The 15779-nt window shown below is 56.6% G+C and overlaps 1 protein-coding gene across 1 annotated transcript; it reads right to left on the reverse strand.

Annotated features, from left to right (window-relative positions):
* Nucleotides 1–764: 764 nt before the first annotated feature.
* POLRMT (RNA polymerase mitochondrial) lies at nucleotides 765–15679 on the reverse strand. Its single transcript, XM_064734450.1, has 21 exons — nucleotides 15587–15679; nucleotides 14948–15043; nucleotides 13977–14590; nucleotides 12995–13125; nucleotides 11792–11978; nucleotides 11228–11377; nucleotides 10946–11113; nucleotides 10462–10632; nucleotides 9445–9684; nucleotides 8096–8875; nucleotides 7638–7760; nucleotides 5998–6120; nucleotides 4877–5056; nucleotides 4695–4781; nucleotides 4312–4425; nucleotides 3664–3713; nucleotides 3316–3414; nucleotides 2930–3002; nucleotides 2377–2459; nucleotides 1946–2025; nucleotides 765–1376 (listed from the first exon to the last, which is right to left on the reverse strand). The coding sequence occupies exons 1-21, from the start codon at nucleotides 15642–15644 to the stop codon at nucleotides 1327–1329; spliced, it is 3657 nt and encodes a 1218-aa protein (XP_064590520.1). The 5' UTR covers nucleotides 15645–15679; the 3' UTR covers nucleotides 765–1326.
* Between the last annotated feature and the right edge of the window lie 100 nt (nucleotides 15680–15779).

A 15779-nucleotide genomic window follows, 5' to 3' on the forward strand; every position in this document is an offset into this window, starting at 1 on the left:
CGTGTGTGGGTGTGTGTGCAGGTGTGTGTGTGCACGTGTGCCTCGCTGCCTCGCACTCGAGCCTTCCACATTGAATGTACCGCGAGCGCGGGGCCCGTGCCAGCCCCGGCACCCTGCGGCCGAGCAGCCGCAGGGACAGGGCCCCACTCCAAGCGTCCACTTTCCCATCCAACCCATCCTGTGCAATAAACGTCAGCAGCTGACAGAGCTACGCACGACTCCGGCTCTGCTTCTTCGCCACCGTCCCTCCCTCCCCGCCGCGCCTCCTGCTCCTCGTGCCCGCCCCGGGAGCCGGAACATTGGGCACAGCCCCAGCTCAGGCTGTGGGATGCAGCTTTGTCCTTTGAAGAGCTGTGTCCTTTGCCAGGAAAGCCACAAGGTGAAAAGGCTCTGCCAGCTCCAGCAGCAGCCTGGAAGAAGCTGGGTGCAGGCTGATTGTGAGCCTGTGGTTATGGGGCACAGTTCCAGCTGCAAGGTGCAAACATCTCCAGCACCAGCCTGGTGGAAAGAAGGTCTGGGAAGCCACAGACCAGTGAGAAAGGGAAGGTCCTGGCTGGAAAAGCTGCAGTTGGGCCCTGTGAGAGTCCAGCTCCCGCTGTAGCTGCACTGGCACAATTCCATGTTTCTGCTACAAAAGCATTTTCAGAATGTGACACCCTGTGCCCAGCCAGTCAGCAGAACAGTGCCAGACTGGGAGGCAGCAACCCCACCTCCCTGTGCCCCTGGCAGAGATTTCAGAGGACACAGGTCCCGTCTTGTATTTCAAAAAAAACATTTTATTTACAATATTATACATGTTGACCCCCAAGTTAGTGGTTTTCCCTGCCTGCGCCCCAGTGAGCAGCAGCAAAACTCATTCCTGAAAAAGAGAGTGAAGAGCAGAGGCTGTGCTGAGAGTGAGGACAGTGCCCAGAGCTGGAGCAGAGCACAGAGCAGCACCTGCCCTGTGGCCAAGAGTTGCCTGCCCTGCCAAGTTTGAAACCCTGCTGATGGAGAGGGACAGCACCCCAGGACAGGCACCAGCCAGTGCTCACAGCACTGGGGTGAAGCTGAGAGAAGCCACCCTGGCTCCTGCCACCCCTTTGCCCCCAGCCCAGAGCTGCAGCTCTGCAGGGCTTGGTGCCCTGTCCCTGTGCTGGGACAGCAGTGACAGCAAACAGTGCAGAGCCCCTGTCCCCCTCCAGTTCACCCCAGCACCTCAGAGTGAGGCAGGGCTGGAGGCTGCAGCTTCTTCCCCGTGAGATGTGGGACACAAGAGCATTGCAGGCCAGTGCCCACCATGGCTGCAGGTCCAGAGGTATCCCAGGGCCCTGTGGGCTGCTGGGCTCAGCTGAAGAAATACGTGGAATCCATCACTTGCTTCAGGTTGAATTCACCTGAGGGGAGCAAAGGAGAGGTCAGAGAGTGATGTGGGGATGGACAGGGGGAGGGAAGAGTTTCAGTGCACGAAGGATCCCTGCCCCTGCACTGTGCTGCCCATGGAGCCACTCCAGAGAGGTCAGGCAGAGCCAGATGGCCTGGCAGACACAGGGCTGAGGGATTAGAAGGAGTTAAACTAATTGCCTTAATCCCATTGCATGTATATCATCTAGATCCTGGCAATTACCATGCCCAGGCCTTCGCTCCCATCTCTGAGCAAATGCTCAGGGTTGGAAACAGATGGGAGCAGAACAAGAGCAGGATGGGAAGAGCTGGGTCAGCCTGGGGGAAATCCCAGGGATGCAGGGAGGATGGCAGGGAGCACTGACAGGAATGCTACAGGGGGATGTGGACATGCTGGACTGCTCTGCCCCATGGCTCTGCACTCCAGCACAGGAGAGGAAACCTGATGCAAGGAGACAGCTCTGCCTTTTTGCCTTTTGGTGGTTTTGGGGGCCACTCCATCTCATTCCCCTTGTTTCCAAAATGCTCCTGAGCTCTGCATGTTCCTGCCCTATGCTCCTACCTGTGCTGGGGACATTTGAGAGCTGCTCCTTCAGTCTCTTCTGCCAGTGGGCTATGGGCTCTGTGCTGGAGCTGGATGAACTAGAAGGAAGCAAATAAACACCAGGTTATCTGGAGCCAGGCACACCCTCCTCTGCTCCCTAATGCAGCCTCTGACAACAGGATTCAGCTCTTCCAAAACAGACCAGGCACCCCAGAGTGAGAGCAGGAGCTCAGCCCTAGCAGTCCAGGCCAGGCTTTAAGGCTGCCAAACCTTCCCCTGGTTCTTCAGCAAAAGAGTGAAGAACCCTTGGGTTTTACACAGCTGAAGGTGATTTGGGTATCAAGCAAGAAGGAAGGACAACTTCCCCACCCAGGCAGGTGATACAATCTGTGAGCACCTGGACATGACCTCTGTGAGGTGGAAGGGAAAACCCAACAGGTCAGGAATACCTGCAGTACTTCTCCAGCATGAACTCAGACAGATCCTGCAGAATCTTCTCGCTGTGCAGAGCCACAAACTGCTGCCGACAGACCTGACCCAGGGAGACAACAGGGAGGAGCAGCTTAGCAGGTGTTTTCTCTCCTTCCAGTGACAGGTCAGAGGTGAGGGGCAGGGAAAGCAGCAGGAGTGGGAAGGGGGGCTGCCAGACAAGGGTGAAGGGAATCAGCCTGGGGAGGTGTGAAGCACAGGTCGACCCTCATTAGCACAAAAGGCCTTGGGAAGGACCCAGGGCAGGGCAGGGGCACTGGCTGCCAGAATCTGTGGATTCTGGGCTGTTTATTCCCTGTTTCCACAGATTCTCCCACACACTCCCTGCAGAGTGGGAGGAGAACGGGCACCATGAAATCAGCTGTGACCGCCAGCAAACATTCCAGGTTCACCTCACCTCAGGGTGAATCAATCAGCCTATGGAGCAAAGCCCAGGGGAGGCGAGGCCTGGCGTGGGCCCAGAGCACAGATCAGCAAGATTTGCTCCCAAGGGAGCCAGGAGGACACTTTTACCTGGTTCATGACATCCACGGTGAGCGCGTGAGTCCAGTAGCAGTCGTGGACTGAGACGAAGGTCAGGCCCTTCCTGGGAGGGGGCAGAGGTGCCATGAAGCAGAGCTGGGACCCCTCTGTGAGGGACCCACCCCTTGTAGAACCTCTGGCTGGGACAGGAGCAGACATTCACAGTCCCCCACACAAGAGGGGGACTCCCTGCACAGCAGCTTTTCAGAGGGAGTTTCCAATTCCAGGATCTCCCTGTCCTGCTGCCTCCTTTTCTTCTCTGCCAGGAGCCCCAAATGCCCACCATGGACTCCCCAGTCCCATGTGATGCTTTACCCCAAAAATTCTTTCCCAGGAGAGTCCTGAGCCAGGTGAGAGCCCAGCTGCCCACTCCCTACCTGAGGCAGTGCAGTGCTGTGAGCATCATGTGTGTGGAATCCAGAGAGTGGATGAAGTTGGGGGGAAAGGCATTCTTCTGCTTCACAGTGTCAGGTTTCCTGCAGGACAAAGCAGGGCACAGAGGAGCTGGGACATTTCAGGGCCAGAGATGACAGCACTGGCACAGAGATGGTGACACCCCAGCCTGGGGATGAGGGGGCTGCCCTGAAGAGCCCCAAGCCCTGCTGCTCTGTCATTCTGCAGCTCAGGAGCCATAACAGGAGCTGTGGCGCTCCCTGACAGCTTCCTTGACAGGAAAGCCTTGTCCCCAGAGCACAGGCTGGTGCAGGCCATGGTTTTGTACTTACTGGCTGCTGTTGGAGGTTTTCACACTCAAGCGCTGCATGCCACAATTCAGCTGTGGGGAGAGAGGGCACCAGTGTCACCCTGCTGGGCTGGGCACTGCCCCACTCCTGTGCCTTTCCAGAGTGTCCCAGCACCACAGCAGTGCCACTGCCCAGTGACACTTTGCCCAGCTCCCCTCCTGAGGGTTCTGGCAGGCATCTGAACCCTTTCACCCTCTCAGGGTGAATTGGCCTGGGAAGGAGCTGGGCTGGGGGGCTGTGAGTCAGCACAGCAGCACGTGGGAGGTGCCAGCACTGAGACTGAGTCACAGGAGCCCTGAGGAGGCTCTCAGAGCGGGGAACGGCCCGTGCCCCAGCTGCCTGAGTGGGATGGAGCCACAGAGCTTCCTCAGCAGCTCACCCACACACTCCAGGCTCTGCAGGGAGCCATGAGGCTGGAGGATGTGCCTGCACTCGGGGATCCTACCTGCTCTGCAGGCTCACCCACCAGTGATGCCAACCTGCCAGGCCCTAGCCCAGGCTGTGTTTTCCCTGCTCCCACCATGGCACAGGGAGGGTGGGGGCCATGAAACCTGCCACTGGAGCCCAGGCTGTGTTTTCCCTGCTCCCACCATGGCTCAGGGAGGATGGGGGCTGTGAGTCCTCACTCACCACAGTGGATCTGGAGCGATAGTAGGGCTGGATGATGGGCAGCCCCAGAGGTGTGACCCACTCCACTGTCCGGCCTGACTGGGCGATGAGCTTGGCACTCTCTGTCAGCCAGTTCTTCAGAAAAGGAGAGGAAGCAGCTGAGTTAGTGTGGAGCTGGGACACCCCATCCCCTCCCAGCACAGGCCACCCTCACTCCTGCCACAGAACTCCCCAGGGCTTACTGAGGGGTTTGGCACAATCCCACACCTCTGGGCTGGGGCAGGAGGATCCTCGCTGGGCCAGGAGCCACGAGAACCATCTCTCCCCATGGAGCATCCCCTTGTCTACGTATAATGGACCAGGGAAGGAGAAAAAGTGGAGGTAAAGGGCAACAGGCTCCCTACCTGGATATCTCGAGTGGCTGAGAACATCTCCTTGATGCTGTTGAACACCTGCTTCACCAGATAGTGAGATGCCTCCCACAAATACTCCTGGCACAGAGCAGAGAGCCATGGGTCATACAAAGGGACAGCCAAAAAGAGGAAAGTGACAGGACCCAGGGAGGGGGGACACACAGGAATGGTACCTCGGGGAACTCATCGATCTCCTTGAGGCGTTTCTCGATCTGCAGGCGGCCGCCGTAGCGAGTGACCCCGTACACGACCGTCATCACCGTCTGCTTCACCACCTTGCGGCTGATGAAGCCCTGCAGCACCTGGGCAATCTTCAAACCCCTCTCAGCATCCTTCTTCCGAAACTCCTCCACCTGAGAGAGAGCCTCTAGTCAGGGCTGGCATGAGCCACGCTGGCTGGAGCCCCCTCTGTGGTTCGGGACCTTCTCAGCTGGGCACTGCCTGGCTCAAGCTCCCATCAGGATCCCTCCCTGCTGCCTTGGACTTTTTCTGAAACCTCTCCACCTGAGCAGAGTGCCCCTGAGTCAGGGCTGGCATGAGCCACGTGGGCTGCAGGCCTGTGGGACCCTCCCAGCTGGGCACTGCCTGCCCTCAGGATCCCTGCAGCCCATTTTCCCCACCCTGGATAAGAGAAGGCACCTGCTGAAGGGATCCAGCATGGATAACAGTGCCTGCAGAGCGTTCCCTGCAGCCTCAGCACTGTCCCTTGGTGCCAGCTGGGACAAGGACACAGCTCAGCTGTGGCTCAGAACTTTGGTTCTCCTGCCTCTGTTCCCCCAGTGATAACTGAGCAAGGCCTACACCCCCATGAACTCTACCTGTTCTCTGGAGAAAACCTGCTGAGACCCAGATGGGAGATGCAGGGTCCAATGCCACCTGAATGAGCCTCTCAGCTCTCTTCCAGTGGCAAATTTCACATCATTTCTTGCAAAGAAACCAAAGACTTTTGTACCAGGACCAAGGCTGAATCTCTACCCACTCCTTCCTACTCAGCTCAAGGAAGAAAAATCTCATAACCCATGGGCCAGCCAGCTGTAAGCAAGAGATGAGGAGCATCCCTTGCTCTCTTCCACCTCTTCAGCCTAGTTCTCCCAGGCTTCATTCAGGACTAGTGAGGACAGCAGAAATCAGAGGGGATTTCTCCATGAGGACAGATCTCCTGTCAGATCCACTCATGCCTCCCCAGCTCTCTGCACACTCATCCCCACATTTCCCCTTGGCAGGTGACACCCTGTGCACACCAAGAGGAGAAGGCAGGTCCAAAAGGACCCTGTGTGTCCCCACAGAGCCTCACCTGCTGGGCCACTGCACTGTAGACATCCTGAGGGAGCCCACAGGGCACCAGGTTGACGGAGGCAGCGCCGCTGAGGTCCCGGCCGAGCGCTGCATAGTGCTGCAGCCCATTGCAGGAGCCATCCTGCAGGGACAGCACCAGCAAACAAGGGGTTAATGCATGGACAGAGCCCTGCTCATCTGCCCCCTCCCCATGCACAGCTACCCTGGCCTCAGGTGGTTTTTATTTCCCCTCCCCACTCTTCAGAGCAGTGACCATCTCCCAGCAGTGACCATTTGCCTTCTGGACAGGTTTCCTGCCTGGGTCCACCCCTAACTGCTGTGACCTGTGAGGTTTAAAATCAGAAATCTCACATCACCACCTCTGTGGGTTTCCAAAGACAACAAAGCTCTGTGGAAACGCTGAAAACCAGAAAATTGGGAAAACACCGAATATATCTGGGATGCTAAAAGCAGCCCCAAGAGGCAGCAGTCAAAACAACCTCAGCAGTGGGATCAGAGGCAGGAAAAGGCAGTGATCCCCCAGGAAGCCCCAGCTGGCTCTGAAAACAGAAACCAGCTCCCACCCAGGTTTCCCAAAGCTGCACCAGAGGCACAGTGAGCCTCTGCCACAGCAGCTGCCCTTGCAGCCCTGCTGGAACCAAGAGCAGCTTGGGTGACACAGACAGGGCCTGAAGGATGGTGCAGGAACATCTTGGTTCTCCCCACACTGCACTGACAGTGATGTTTCTCACAGATGTGCTGCTGTTCCTGTCCCCCTGTGCTCAGGCTCTCCCAGATCCCCCAGGACTGTCAGGTTCCTCAAGCAGGGCCCCCTTTGTCTCCCCACTCCCTGCAGTGTGGAAAGGCAGCACCAGGACCTGCTGGCTCTGTTAATTGAGCACTGATGACTCAGGCTGAACGAGACTCTGGCACCTTCTAGAAGAAGTCCTTGCTGATGATATTTCATTAGCTGCACCCTCCACACACCCCCAGCTGCTCTCTTGACCTTTTGTTGTCATCAAAATATCAGACCTGTCTCATGTATATTCCAGGCAGAAAAATTGCTGCCCTCCCTGCTCAGTCATGGCCACCTGATCTCCTCAAAAGAAAAAGGAGCAGCCACCCCTCACCCATGGCCACTATCAGCCTCAAAGCTGAGCAGCCAGGGGGGACAGGTGCCTTCAGGGAGCACCTGAGCAGGCACAGGGTGTCTGTCCTTCCTCAGAGTTCCAGACCTGCCATATTGGCTCTTGCAGAGCTGCTTGGCTTCAGGCACAGAGCAGGAGTGGAGAAAGGCATCCAAAGCACAGCTCTGAGCATTCCAGGTGTTGCCCTGCTGGGCCAACTTCCAATCCTGATCCTGTGCCTGCAGAAGGTGACACTGGCCTGGCTCTCACCCTGCAGCAGCTGCCAGCGAGCTCCCAGCTGGGCTCTGCTCGAGCCAAGGGAAGTGAGGCAGCCCTCAGATGTTCCAGCTCATGGATGGCTGCAGGCAGCAGCAAATCACCTGAGTTCTCATGCCAAAATGCCCAACACTGCATTTCTATTCCTAAGAAAACCCAGCCACGTGGAGCAGGGATTGCAGAGCTGGAGACCTGGATGCTCCTTCCCTGCCCTGCTGAGCCTCACATGGGCTGTGAGGATCTGCCAGGCTCCTACCTGGTGAACTGGGAAGTGAGAGATGTAGGCTGCTGGATCTGGGGACCTCGAGGCTTTGGCGATTTCCATACAGCATGCCAAGGCTTGCCAGGGCTCATCTGTGTCCATCCACCACTTCCTGCCCTGAGAATGAGAAAGGCCAGGCTGGTGGGAGCAGGCAGTGCTCCTGTGCCCCTCAAAGCACAGGTAGGAACCCCTCAAATCACAGGCAGGAACCCCTGAGCACCTGGGGTACACTGGGCACAGCACCTCCCCACTATGCCTCCATTTCCCTAGCTTTACATCATGTTTTCAGACAGAAACAGGTTATTTAGGAATTTAGGTTATTTAGGTTATTTGCCTTCTCCTGTTTTAGGTTATAGGTTATTTGCCTTCTCCCTTTTTACCTCTCAAAAATCTTTCCTAATGTTTTTGTTACAAAATCCATTCTGATTTCCATTTTATTTTACTTCACGTACCGTGAGCGGGTGGTCAGCCGAGTCCAGGATGTCCTCCATGATTTCATTGGCATACTCCAGCCTCTCCTGCAAGGCATTCTTCTTCTTCAGCCCTGTCAGGTTGATGAGGTGGATCTTCAGCCAGTCAAGTCCTTTGGGGCCCAGTGGCCTCCCCTCTGCAAACAGCAGGATGGCCCTGGTGACATCGTTGCCCAGGTGGTTGAAATAAGGTGGGCATGGGTAAGTCCTGCCACGGAAATCCATGTTGTGAGGGAACCAGAACACCTTGTCCCTGACATAGTTGGCGATGGAGAGCTTGTAGAGAGCATCCATGCGCAGGCTGTGCATTTCTGCAGCCTTCTTCTTGCACAGGAACATCTCGTGCTTGAAGGACTTGCTCCAGGTGGAGGAATTGCCAGGAGGAGTGGGAGGCTTGGGAGCCTCAGAGAGGGGTGGTGGGATGTCCAGCTTCTCATCCCCTTTGTCATTGAAGATGGAGATGATGATATCCAGCACTGGCTGGTTGATCTTCCAGGCACAGTTGCCCAGCTGGTTGAGGGCATCCAGCACGGGGTGGAGGTTCACCAGGGGACACTGCTCCAGCAGCAGCTGGTGGTGGGTGGTGTCATCCATGAAACGCATCAGCTTGGTGTCATTGAGCACAAAAGCACCAAAAGTGGGGGAGGTCCAGGGCACAGGAGGGCACAGCATGGGCATGGCAGAGGAGTTGAAGGTCAGCGTGGTCTCTGCAGCGTTTGACACGAGCTGGGAGAAGATGGGATGGGGCCTTATCAGCCCGACCTGGAGAGGAGGATCAGCAGCAGAGGGTTAGGGCTGGAGTATGGGAGAGCCTGTGGTCAGTCAGACATCCCACAGGGATCATGCCAAGTAAGGTTAAACCCTCCTTACCTGCTGAGGAGAGGTAAAATCAGCAAGAACTGCTAACTCTTGTGTCTGAGTATAAAACCTCAGTCTCCTTACTTTCAAAGGATAATAGTAATCCAGTGGTCTTAGGAGCCACTCATCTTGGGGCAAGACCAAGTGAAAGTAATGAACCTCTCACCAGTCCTAAACACATTCATACTCTTAACCCTGTAACCCTCTCCACCCCATCCTATTTCCACTTCTATCCAACAACCTCAAGACAACAATTACAAACACAGTCAAAACTTCCTTCTTAATCAGCCTAATCCCAATAACAATCTACATCCACTCTGGAACAGAAAGCCTCACCTCCTTCTGAGAATGAAGAATCAAGGGCTTCTAAGCATCCCTGAGCAAGAATGGCAGCAAGGACACAAAAGAGCCTTGCAAGGGTCTGATTTTGAGGAAGGGGTGCCCTGCACAGGAGCCCCCAGGATGAGGCTCACCTGCCAGTTACTGTAGAAGGAGTAGACGTGGTAGAGGACAGGGATAGGCTTGGACTCCAGGCGACGATTGAGGATGTTCCTGGGCACCTTCACAGCCTTCACCAGGAGCTCCAGCATGTGCATGCCCAGGCGCATGAGGAGCACACAGGGCCAGCTGCAGGACTTCAGGTTCAGGGAAGGCCCAAAGCCTGCTTCTGCCACCAGCTTCTCCCAGTATTCCCGTGGCAAGTACTGCTTAGGCTGGGAGAAAATAGAGTCAGCTGGAGTGGATCAATCTACCTGAGATATGGCCCTGAGAAGGAATCTCCTTTGTGTCCCCAAAGGTCCTTCTTGATAGGAGTGTTTGGGGAAGGAGGGCTGAGGAGGCTGTGTCACAGACATCTTTTATGAAAAATCTTTTCCTTAGGATTTTTCCTCCTGAGAAGCTGAGAGGCCTCAGGAACAAAATGCAAACAATGATTATCTGCTGCTGTGGAATGCAACAGGTGCATCTGTGATTGGCCCATGTTGGTTGTTTCGAATTAATGGCCAATCACAGTCAGCTGGCTTGGACTCTCTGTCCGAGACACAAGCCTTTGTTATTAATTATTTCTTTTTCTATTCTTAGCTAGCCTTCTGATGAAACCTTTTCTTCTATTCTTTTAGTATAGTTTTAATATAATATATATCATAAAATAATAAATGAAGCCTTCTGAAACATGGAGTCAACATTCTTGTCTCTTCCCTCATCCTAAGACGCCTGTGAACAGGGTCACAAGGCTGGGCTGAGCCCAACAGTGAGAATGGGGACAGTGGCACTGCACCACACCCCAGTGCTGACACCCTGTCCCCACATCATCCTGCCCAGACTGCAGCCCTGCCTGCCCCTGTGAGCACCCAGCTCTGAGAACCACCTGCTCACCTGGTCCTTGATGTGCCCAGGGCAGCAGGCTTGGCCCCTTTCTCCCCTCTTGTCCTCTCCTGCCCTGCAAAGCCCAGAGCTTTCCTGCACGGACTCCTGGCCCCAAGGGCTCCTACCTGGCTGTCCTTTGCCAGCAGCTGGATGTAGCTCTCATAGATCTGCTGCACCTTCTCCAGCTGGCCACTGCGCAGCTTCCTCTGGATGATGTACCTGTCATAGACCTTGGAGCCCAGCTCCCTGGCCAGCACTGCCAGGGACTCACCTTGTGGAGACAGGTCATTGAGGATCTGGGAAAGGGGAAGGAAAAAAGCGTCTTAGGAAGGAGGAACAGAGAGATAAAGCAGAAAGAGCAGGAGTTAAAGCTGCTGTGCAGGGAGCACAGAAAGATGCTGATTTCCGTGATACTGAACAGATGGTGAGGAAGGAAAAACAACCAGGGCAGAGCATGGGTTTCTCTGGTTGCTCTGCAGAAGGAGCAGACAGCCTGAAGTTAATAACCTCATAAACCTCTCAGGAAATCCCAATTCTGCTCAAGTGCTCTGTGACACCCCCATGCTGATAGTCCAGCCCCACTCCTGGGTGGGTAGAGCAGGTTCCTACCTGCAGCATGATGTCCACATACTCCTCATCTGGCAGCAGACACAGGTAGGGGTAGAGGACGTTGTACTTGGACATCCTCTTGGGCCTGGCCAAGCTGCGCTTGGAGTTCTGCAGGGCCTGCAGGATGGCATCGCGCCACTGCGAGCGCAGCGTGCCCAGCAGCTCACGCTGCAGGGAAAGGAAGGAAAAGAGCTGGTGAGCATGAGCTGCCTGGTCTCTACCTCATGGAGCCTCAGCTCTCACCCACAGGTCCTGAGGGCTGTCCCCAAACCCAAACTTTACCGCTTTGGTGGCCTGTGGGGTCAGGGGCTTGGCTGCCTCCACGGACTCGATGGTCACGGTGTTCTTCAGCTCCATGTCCAGCTGCTGCTGGAAACGCTCCTGCAGCTCCTGCATGGAGAAATCCAGCTTGGGGTACGACCCCATCGTCTCCTGAAATGGGAGAGAGGCAGTCAGTGCCAAAAGTGGGAGGAGAAGCCATGCTCATTCTCCCAGCTTCCCTGCAAGAGGAACAATTGTGATACAATTCTGGGTTGAAAGCACCTCGCTGGGATCTCTGGGCCCAGAGGTCTCTCACACACAAATCCCAGAGGCTGCTCTGCTCCTTGTGTTATGCACCTCTGCAAGCACCCCCTCCCATGCATGGAGACCATCTCCAGCTCCCTGCAAACCCTCTGCTTTGCTGTTCCTCTTAGTTATTAATATTAGTCATGTGATCCATTCGATGATTTCTGTGGGTTATTTGGCACAGATCAGGTTAAAAAGCTCTTTCTTTTTAGCCCGCCCCTGAGCTGTACCTAAGAACACCTGGCCAGCTTCAACACCTCCCTGAGCACTGTGGCTTACTCTGGAATAGAAGTCCTGGAGCAGAGAAGACTTGCTGATCTTGGGGCTGGGTGGAGGAGGCAGCTGGTAGTTGGGCTGGACAGTCCTGATGGCAAACAGCACCTTCTCCTTCTCATCTTCCTCAAACAGGCACTTTTGGAAGAGCTCATCCACATGGAAGCCACTGCTGTTCAGCTGCTGCAGGTATCTGAGGAGGGGCAGACAGGACAGGCTGGATCTTCCCCAGGGGCCTGAGCACGTTGGACAGGAGCTGACTCAACACAGCCTGTCCCACAAGGTCACCAGCAGCCTCAGGTTACAGGGATCAGGTGTCCATCCCTCAGCCTGCACTGCTGCAGAGCTTCCTGGGCAGGGAGGCCACTGCAGCTGCCCACAGGCAGCCCCACAGCCTGTGCTGCCCTGCCACAGCTCCACACGTCCGGCACAGCCCCTGCCAGCCCCCTCAGAGGCAGCTGACTGGAGATATTGCCCTGAAGGCATCTAGAATGTGTCAGCAGCCAGAGGACAGAGAGCAGTGATACATCCCTGAGGTTCACACGAGTGCATCAGAAGCTTTCTCCATCCTCTGAGAGGAGCTGGCTGTGCCTCCAGCCCCAGGCACTGCCCCTAGGCCCAGCCTGTGGGATCTTCCAGGGCTCTTTGAGCTGCTCCCTTTAGCACTGACACTTTCCTGTCCGTGAAATCTACCATCTACAACCTTGCTATCTTTAGCACTGACACTTTCCTGTCCATCATGCTCTTTAAAATCTACCTGGCTCCTCTGGAGAGCCCTGCAGGAACCAGCTGTGTGGCTGAGCCCACCAAAATGGGCAAACCCCACAGAAGGGCCATAAAAACAAACAGAGGAGCCAAGCCATTGCCACCAGGCAGCAACAGAGGGACCAGAAGTGAGATGCCTGGGATGGGTGGGGAACCAAGGAATCCCTGACTGGAGAGGGCCTCTCCCAGCCCAGCTCTGGGGGGAACAGTGCCTGTTCTCACCTTCCACATCTCCTCTCCCTGCACAATCTCAGACAAACTGCCCAGCAGTGGGGGTGGCAGGGAGGGTGCTCCACCCACCCCAAAATCTGGCCATGGGAAGTGGCTCAGGACATCCAGGTGGGCTCACAGAGGGGACAGCTCTTCCTGACCCCAAGCCCCTGGATCTCCTGCATCTCCCAGCTCTCCAAGCACAGCATGTGGAGCTCCTGAGGCAGGTGTTACCTCAGGATGGCTTTGGGAGGTGACTGGCTCCGTCCTGCACACTCCAGGGCTGTGGCATAGGAGTCCAGGTTGGGCTGGAGACCTGCAGTCTCCAGGATGGAAAACAATCGGTCCAGGCGGTTCAAACAGCCCTGCAGGAGAGAGGGGAAGGAAAATGGGGTCACTGAGAAGGAAAAGGGGGCTGGGGTCAAAGGGAAGGGAAGGGAAGGGAAGGGAAGGGAAGGGAAGGGAAGGGAAGGGAAGGGAAGGGAAGGGAAGGGAAGGGAAGGGAAGGGAAGGGAAGGGAAGGGAAGGGAAGGGAAGGGAAGGGAAGGGAAGGGAAGGGGGCTGGAGTCACTGAGAAGGGAAGGAGTGAGAAGGGGAGAAGGCTGTGCACACCAAGAAGGGAAGGGGGCTGTGAACATGGAGAAAGGAAGGAGACTGGGGTCACTGAGAAAGGAAGGAGTGAGAAGGGAAAGGGCTGTGGACACTGAGAAGGAGGTTGTGCACAGTGAGAAAGAAAGGACGCTGTGAACATGGAGAAAGGAAAGAAGGCTGGGGTCATTGAGAAGGAAAGGGGGCTGTGGACACTGAAAAAGGAACAAATGAGAAGGGAAGGGGGCTGTGGACATTGGGAAGAAGGCTGTGCACACTGAGAAAGGAAAGGAGGCCATGCAGTCACTGAGAAGGGAATCACTGAGAAGGGAAAGGGGCTGTGGACACTGTAGCCAGTGGGAAAGGAGGCTGAGCACACTGACACCAACAGCCCCAAAATCACAGCTCCACGCCCCTCTACTGTTCAGATTTAGTCAGGTCTACCCTACCCTTTCCCCATTCCTCTCAAAGCCACCTCACAGGGATCTGTGGCCTCATGCCAGCTCAGTCCCCCTTGCCAGCAGCCCTGCTTGGACACTTGCTGCAGTGACCAGCACAGATCAAAGCAGCTGGAGGCTGTTCCTCACGAGCCAGCCCCTCTCCCACCCGGAGCAGCAGGGTTTGGTACCTTCCTGGCCCAGATGCGCATGACGATGTTGAAGGCACCCACATCCAGCACCTTCCTCTTCACGGGGGAGCTGTGGCACAGCAGGAGGTACCTCTCAGCCTCCTCTGCCTGCTGCAGGAACAGGAAGCACTCCAGGTTGGCCTGGATGGTCTGCTGCAGCACCTGCTGGTTGCTCTTGTCCTTTGGCATTTTCTGGGGCCTCTTCAGCTCCTCAACTCCCTTCACCTCCACCACCCTGGGCTTGTTGTGGGGGCTGCCAGAGCTCTGGGTCCAGGCAGGGGCTGCTTTTGTCTTTGGGATCTTTGGGCTCTTCTTGGTTTTTGTTTTGGGTGTGGCCTCTCCCTTGGCCTCCAGAGCCAGCTGGGAGGCAGCACTGCCCAATTCCTGCTTCATCTTTGGCTGCTGGCTGTACATCTCCTTCTGCAGCTTTTTGGCCCAGGTGCTGGACCGAGCCAGGCCATCACCCTGTGCCCTGGGAAGGGGCTGCTTCTCCTTGGGGCCAGGGACCACAGCCTCCTGGAACTTGTCATTGTCCAGTGCAGCCACTTCCACTTTGCTGACTGTCACCTCTGGGACGTTACTGCCCTGCAGCTGCTTGGCTCGAGCCTTCAGCACTAGAGGGAAACAGAGAGGTGATGGGAGACAGGGCACAGCAAAAATCTCTGTCCTGTCCTCACCCTGGAAGTACCAGGATTGTGCTCAAAAAAAGGGGTCACAAAAGAACTTCATCCCTCCTTGGCTCCAAAACAGAGACACCAACCTCTGTCTCTCTGAGATCTACCTGCAAGCTGGGGCCCACCCCAGCACCCCAGGAACCCACCTCAGCACCCCTGGAATGCACCCCAGCACCCAGGAACCCATCCCAGGATCCCTGGAACCCACCCCAGCATCCCTGAACCCAGCAGTGTCACTGCCAGGGAAAAAGCAACAGCCAAGTCTGCTCTGCCTGCTGCATCTCTCCCAGCACTCACCTTCCAGCAGCTCTGTCCTCTCACAGGGAACATTTCTGTTCGCCTTCTCCTTGGTGCTGGCAGAGGAGTAGCTCCTGAAGATTCTCCATGGAATCCCTGCCATGAGGAACGCAGAGGTGTGGGGGGTCAGAGGAAGCTCCACACCCTCAAACACTCCCTGTTCCCCACTCTGCCCCGTGGCCCCAGCATGGACAGGGTGAGTGAGGGATGTTCCTCAGCTCAGCTGCTCCAGCAGCAGCACAGGAGGGACAGGGCCACCCCTCACCCTCCGGAACCAGAGGCTCAGAAGGAACACGACCCCAGGGACACCACAAACCCCAGCGCTGTCAATGGGGTGGCAGCACCCCGAGACCCCCAGAGCAGGTGGGTGCTATCCCATAGCTAGGACATGACCAGAGCTCCCGGAAGAGCAACAACATCCCAGCACTTCCACAGCCTCCACTCTATCCCTGGGGTGCTCACGACTCAAAAAGCGCCCCCCATGTTCCAGGTGTATCCCACAGAACGCTCAGCACCGTAGGACGTCCCGGCCCGGCTCCGTCCGCACACTCTGCCCGTGTCCCGCTCTCCTGGTGTCCCCGCCGGTCCCTCCATGCCCCCCGGAACCCCGGTGTACCCCCGGTGCCCGTTCCCGCTCACCGGGCCCCCTCAGCCCGCCCGGGCCCCTCAGCACCGCCCGCAGCCTCAGCAGCGACATCCCCGGGCCACGCGCGCCGCGCGCCCCCGCGCATGCGCCGCCCAGCCGCGGGGCACGCCGGGAGCGCGAGTCCCGCCGAGCCGGACTACAGCTCCCATGGTGCAACGCGGCCACGCTCTGCGCCCCCTGGCGGCC

Source organism: Zonotrichia leucophrys, chromosome 28, assembly GCF_028769735.1.
Source record: "Zonotrichia leucophrys gambelii isolate GWCS_2022_RI chromosome 28, RI_Zleu_2.0, whole genome shotgun sequence".
Classification (NCBI taxonomy): Eukaryota; Metazoa; Chordata; class Aves; order Passeriformes; family Passerellidae; genus Zonotrichia; species Zonotrichia leucophrys.

What these genes read in the sequence shown, in the direction of transcription:
- POLRMT (XM_064734450.1), bottom strand. Translation starts at nt 15,644, where the DNA reads ATGTCGCTGCTGAGGCTGCGGGCGGTGCTGAGGGGCCCGGGCGGGCTG. An exon ending in GGGCGGGCTGAGGGGGCCCG is followed by an intron (nt 15,044 to 15,586) that starts GTGAGCGGGAAC and finishes TCCTCATGGCAG; the next exon opens with GGATTCCATGGAGAATCTTC. An exon ending in CCTCCCAAAGCCATCCTGAG is followed by an intron (nt 11,979 to 12,994) that starts GTAACACCTGCC and finishes GCCCCTCCTCAG; the next exon opens with ATACCTGCAGCAGCTGAACA.